The sequence below is a fragment of the Nematolebias whitei genome, chromosome 3, assembly GCF_014905685.2.
Source record: "Nematolebias whitei isolate Nwh7 chromosome 3, NemWhi1, whole genome shotgun sequence".
NCBI lineage: Eukaryota > Metazoa > Chordata > Actinopteri > Cyprinodontiformes > Rivulidae > Nematolebias > Nematolebias whitei.
Window position 1 is genome coordinate 3,881,936 of NC_056500.1, and position 6,577 is coordinate 3,888,512.

At 46.2% G+C, this 6,577-nt stretch overlaps 1 protein-coding gene across 1 annotated transcript in view; it reads left to right on the forward strand.

The window, feature by feature from the left end:
* Positions 1–6,577, forward strand: part of LOC119430396 (ephrin-A2-like) — a 29,214-nt gene that overhangs the window by 15,813 nt on the left and 6,824 nt on the right. Inside the window, exon 2 of the mRNA XM_037697801.1 lies at positions 820–1,138. Within this exon, the coding sequence (XP_037553729.1) occupies positions 820–1,138 (319 nt within the window). The remainder of the gene's footprint in view (positions 1–819; positions 1,139–6,577) is intronic.

Consider the following 6,577-nt stretch of genomic DNA (forward strand, 5'->3'; position numbering starts at 1 on the left):
CTAAAGGCTGCAGAGCGGGAGCTAAAGGTTGTTGAGCAGGAACTAAAGGCTGCAGAGCGGGAGCTAAAGGTTGCTGAGCAGGAACTAAAGGCTGCAGAGCAGGAGCTAAAGGCTGCGGAGCAGGAGCTAAAGGCTGCAGGATGGGAGCTAATGATTGCCAAGCGGGAGTTAAAGGCTGCAGAGCGGGAGCTAAAAGTAGAGCAGCAGCTTAAAGCATCAAGCCAATACCTAAAAGTAGCAGACTAATTACAGTGTTTCCTTAAGGTTACCTGCCTTTTTTTTTTGTGTGTGTGTGTGTGGGGGGGGGGGGGGGGGGGGGGCGGGGGGGGGGCGGGTTTCTTTGGGGTTTTTGTCGACGGGGTGAGATGAATGAACGGAGCGCTACGTTTGTATTACGTGTGGATGTGGTTTGGAGTCTGAGCTGAGCTGCTACAATCTCCGCGCCCCATCGTGGAGTGGTGGAGCTGCATGGGGGACGGTAGGCGGGGCGCTTGGTTGTTGACAGGGTGGGGCGCCCTCCTTGAATAATGGTAGGGGAACACTGAATAGCTAAACCCTTAAAGTAGCTAAAAGATTGGTAGTTAGCACTAACAAAACAAATGCTTAGTGTAACATCAGCACTGAGTAGCTAACAAAAACAGATAAGTGATAGATTTTTGTTGTCAGCCATCTTTAAGAAGATGATGGTAACTCGCTGAAGTTACCAAAGTTCGCTGTAAATTTCTGCTTGTTCTTGAACCTGTTAGCGATGACATCATCACCTCTCCATGTTTTACATAGTTAGTGAAACAGACTGTACGTTTCTTTTTAATTAAACAGAGCAACACCTGGTTTGTCCTCCTCAGGTTCTTCCGGGGTGACTACACGGTGGAGGTGGCGATCAACGACTACCTGGACATCTACTGTCCTCACTACGAGGGGGCGGAGTCAGCGGAGCACATGGAGCACTACGTATTGTACATGGTGAACTATGACGGCTACATGACCTGCAACCACTACAGGAACGGCTTCAAACGGTGGGAGTGCAACCGGCCGCAGAGTCCCAACGGACCGCTCAAGTTCTCCGAGAAGTTCCAGCTCTTCACGCCCTTCAGCCTGGGCTTTGAGTTCAGGCCGGGACACGAGTACTACTACATCTGTGAGTACTACACTGTACTGGGGGTTCTGGAAGGATCCTAGACCTGGATTGGCAGGTTCAATCTCAGACCAATTGGAAGGGATGATTTTTCTTTTTGTATTTAAAGTTTATTTATAAAGGCTAGTCTCATTGAGTCATGAGGACTCATTTTCAAGAAAGACCTGTTCTAGACAGACAACAACAATAAAAAGCACACAAAATAAAAATAGTGTTATGGAAACACTGTTAATGTTAGCAGCATGGTCCTGTTAGAGTGGTTCTGTTAGTGATACTGTTAGCAGCGTGGAACTGTTAGCTGTGTGGTCCTGTTAGCAGTGGGGTCCTGTTAGCAGAGTGGTCCTCTTAGTAGCATGGTCTTATTAGCAGCATGGTCCTGATAGCAGAGTTGTCCTGTTAGCAGAGTGGTCCTCTTAGTAGCATGGTCTTATTAGCAGCATGGTCCTGTTAGCTGTGTGGTCCTGTTAGCAGAGTCGTCCTGTTAGCAGCATGGTCCTGTTAGAGTGGTTCTGTTAGTGATACTGTTAGCAGCGTGGAACTGTTAGCACAGTCGTCCTGTTAGCTGTGTGGTCCTGTTAGCAGTGGGGTCCTGTTAGCAGTGGGGTCCTGTTAAGGTGTCTCCTAAGATGCTCAGTAGAATTCAAATCAAGGTTCTGGCTGAGTTGGACCTAAGCCTGTCCTATGTGGTTTGTGTGTGTTTGGGGTCATTGTTTTAGAAGGAGAATCTTTCTACCCCTTGGTCGACTTTTTTGTGGAACAAGTTCTTGTATTTTCTGTACTTTTCACTCTAAACAGTCTCCCACAGCATGATGCTGCCACCACCGTGTTTCCCTGTTGAGATGATATCAGCTGTAGAGAAGTGTGGGTCTTACCAAATCCAGTCCAGTCAGTTTAACTTCCCACAGCGGGACTCCAGTCAAAGTGTAGAAACGTCTCAGCAGTGATCATCAAATGGGACATTTTAGTTTTAATAAATGTAACAAATTTAGTTTTTTCTTTCTCATTAAGACAAACTGAGTGCAGACTGAGGAAATCAAATTGACCTGAAGGTCTTCTCATACAGAGTCCATGTTTTTATTTCTCATCGCCCTGAAAGTTTGTTTGTTACCAGAATACCTCATGAACCATCTTGAATCAGGGTGACGTCTAAAATCAGCCAGTTCCACAGATAGAGATAAATTTTGATGCGCTAATAGCTGAGAAACAGGTGGAGTACTTCCTCTGGGTCAGGGGGAGTCTACCTCAGGTGGAGGAGTTCAGGTATCTGGGCGTCTTGTTCCTGAGTGATAAGATGGAGCGACAGATTGAGGTCGGTCAGTCTTGGTGAAGAAAGAACCGAGTCGAAAGTCCAAGCTCGGGATTTACTGGTTTGTCTGCGCTCCAACTCTCACCTGCGATCATGAGGTTTGGATCAGGACTGAAAGAACCAGATCCTGGATCCAAGCAGCTGAAATGAGCTTCCTTCGTAGAGTGGCCAGGCTCAGCCTAAATGAGGAGCTCCATCATCCAGGGGAAGCTTGGAATAGAACCGCTGCTCCTCCGCATCAAAAAGTCAGCTGAGGTGGTTCAGCCTCCAATTTGAGGGTTTCAGGCATGACCAGGAGGAGACCGAGAACTCTCTGGACAGATTATATTCCCTCTCTGGTCTGGGAACTCCTTGGGGTCCCCCCAGGAGGAGCTGGAGAGTTTCTGAAGAGACAGAGGTCTGGGTTTCCATCCTGGACCTGTTGCCTCAGAGACCTGACCAAGGACAGAAGATGGAGATGGTAGCTGAGAGTCATCCACATCACATAGTCTGAGGTCTGTTTAGACTTTGTCATGTGATATTGATTTATGAAAGGAGTGCTCATTGTTTTAATGGTATAAATTTAAAAAGTGCACTGACGAAGATAAATCAACTGGTTCTGATCCCAGAAAGTTAAAAACTGCATCGAAAAACAAAAGACCTTGAAAATAACACTCCGTGTGTGTGTTGGAGATTACTCTCAGATACTACCACATGAAGTTTGTACTCAGAATCTGTCCAAGTCGTGGCCATTTTTTGTGTTTTCTGGTGCCAGGTAGCTGTGGCAGCCATCTTGAATTGGCCCAAAAAAGTTCAATCTGGTCCTCTGGACATTCAAAAAAACAAAAAGCAAAAAAATGTAGAAACGTTTCGTCTCTCATCCAAGAGACTTCCTCAGTCTGAGGAGCTGTATTCAGCTCAGTCTCTTAAATAGCACCTTCTCAGAGTGGATCAACCAGTTTGTTGCTGACAACCAAAACCAGCTGCTCACATGCTCAAGAAGGACCATCAGCCTAACAATGGATCATTAGCACCTGATGGCTGTTTACTACTCACAGAGGGTTGAGTGATACTAGCAATCACAGCATTGTAAGAGGGGGACAGTTGAACCCGGAGGCCTCCACCCCTGTTTAATGATGGACGGTTTCTTTTCACAAAGATGGCCTCCTTTACTCCTCTCTCAAACCATCGTTCCTCTCTGTCCAGGATGTGAACATCTTCATCCCTGAAAGAGTGACCGCTGGCCTGGAGATGAGTGTAGACCTCAGAGTCCTGGCCTGATGATGTTGATCTTCTGTGCTGGGCCATCCTTTTGGCCAGTGGCTGTTTAGTTTCCCTTATGTAAGACTGATCACCCTCCTGACACTGAACAACATACACAATATTACTCTGTTTGTGCCGGGGGACTGGATCTTTGGGATGAACCAGTCTTTAATGTATTTTGGGGTTTAAAAGCCACTGGGACGTTATGTTTAGAAAATAAACGTCTCAGTTTCTCTGATACTCCCTCAACATACGGAATGAGCACTGGTCTGGGTCTGGGTTCCTCCTTTTCACCTGATGCTGACTGGAGTCCTGTTTGGGTTTCTTCTCTGCTTTCAGGAAGGCCCAGTTAGGATATCCACATTGCTCTAGAGCCTTTTTTTTATTTGCTTTGTTTTGTTTTTTTGAATGTCCAGAGGACCAGATTGAACTTTTTTGGATTTTTCTACCTGGATTATTGAGCATGCATCAGGACATCTTGAATTGGGTTGATTTAATTATTAATCTACTGTAGACGTACATCTAGTGAATACTTCCTAAAATTTATTTAAAACTCGTCCACTGGTTCACCAAATCAAAGCGTTCATCTTAATTTTATCCCCAAACTGTTCCTGACTTCTGATCCAGCCACATTCTGCACGTCTATAACCCGGTATCGATGGTCGCAAACCCAGTACCGATGGTCTATAACCTGGTACAGATGGTCTATAAACCAGTACAGATGGTCTATAAACCAGTATAGATGTCTATAACCCGGTACAGATGGTCTATAAACCAGTATAGATGGTCTATAAACCAGTATCTATGGTCTATATACCAGTACAGATGGTCTATAAACCAGTATAAATGGTCTATAACCCGGTATCTATGGTCTCAAACCCAGTACCGATGGTCTGTAAACTAGTACAGATGGTCTATAACACAGTACAGATGGTCTATAAACCAGTATAGATGGTTTATAAACCAGTATCCATGGTCTATAAACCAGTATCTATGGTCTATAAACCAGTACAGATGGTTTATAAACCAGTACAGATGGTCTATAAACCAGTATAGATGTCTATAACCTGGTATAGATGGTCTATAAACCAGTCTAGATGGTTTATAAACCAGTACAGATGGTCTATAAACCAGTGCCGATGGGATAACCTTCAGCAGAGTCAACATGTATTTCCAGTCAAAGATTTATTAGTTTACCCACCACTGACACACAAACCAAAGGTTCTGCTCTCCGATGACCTGATCTGTGACACGCTGACCGTCTGATGAGAGCGTGAAGCGCTCAGCAGGCTGAGCAGCAGCGCGTGTCAGACGGCACAAAGTGAGCTCAGGTTCTGGACCCGCAGACTGCGGGCTTTTTGTTCTGTCTGGGCCCAATTTGTCCTCCAAGCTGGAAAACATTTCCTAAATTGTGGCTCGTTTGGACTGAAAGGCCTCCAGCAGAGACACAGATGCAGTTTGTTTTAAATGACACTTAATGACTGTGCGTGTGTGTCGGTGTGTGTGTGTGTGTCGGTGTGTGTGTGTGTGTGTGTGTGTGTGTGTGTGTGTGTCGGTGTGTGTGTGTCGGTGTGTGTGTGCGCAGCAGGTTCAGAGCAGAAACATGAATAAAACATTCTCTGCGGGTCAGAGTCAAACAGCAGAACAAAGAATCTGAAACAGGAGATTTGATTCAGAAGCTTTTAATATTCATTTTATTCTTTTTTTTTTTTTTTTTTTGCTCAGCGGTTCAGAACCCAAACACTCGGAGCCAGAACTTTATTTGCACTCAGCTGATTTGTTTTACCAACTCACACATAAGGAGAAAATGGAGCCCAAAAGAACGTAAAGGTCCTCAACCGTTCTACAATTAGGAACCACAACCGAAGAGAGGGGAGGAGTTCAAGTACGTCTGATTTTGTTCACAGGGGAGGAACAAAGCAGGAGGTCGACAGACGGACCGGTGCAGCTTCAACAGTAATGTTGTGCCGGTCCATTGTGGTGAAGAGGGAGCCGAGCTGCAAGGAGAAGCTCTCCGTTTACCTGTCAGTCTACATTCCTACATCATCTATGGTCATGAACTCTGTGTAGTGACTGAAAGAATGAGATTGTGGATACGGGCGGTCTAATTGAGTTCTAACTGGACTCTCCCTTAGAGATCAGTTCTCCAGAAGTACAGCCGCTGCTCCTCCACATCAAGAGGAACCCGTTGAGGAGGTTAAGACTTATGGCAAGGATGGACCATGGGCACCTCCATAGGTTTTCAGGAAGAAGACCCAGGACACGCAGGAGAGACTCATTCACAGGACGCCTTAGTTCAGGACTGAGACGTGTTCTGGTCACCTTGGTCCATTCAGAAGACACATCAAGGCGGAGAGGGGGTTTGGAAACAGCCCATCTCAGGTGCGCCTCTGTGCCACCGAGCAAGGTAGTAACAGAGTTGTACCGGCCAACATGAAAAAAGTAAACCACGATGCTGCGGCTCAGTTATGTGATGAACTGATGACATCAGTGCGTGACCTTCCGCTCGCCGGATTAAACAACAAATTACCGAGGAAATGATGATGAGGCTCACAAACTTTTGTAGTTGGAAAAAAATTCACTACAAAGAGGAGCATTAAAACGAGTTAACTCGTCAAGTTTAGTAAATAACGTGAGGGACGTTAAACGTTTAATTCGTCTTGCTCCACATCAGCCCAGCTGAGTTCAGCTCCATGCCTCTTTGGGTTCTGCTCTGCCCACTTCCTTTCTGAATGTTCACATCCGTGGCCCGCTTCATCCGTGGCCCGCTTCATTCGTGGCCCGCTTCATCCGTGGCCCGCTTCATCCGTGGTCGGCTTCATCCATGGCCGGCTTCATCCATGGCCGGCTTCATCCGTGGCCCGCTTCATCCGTGGCTCGCTTCATCCGTGGCC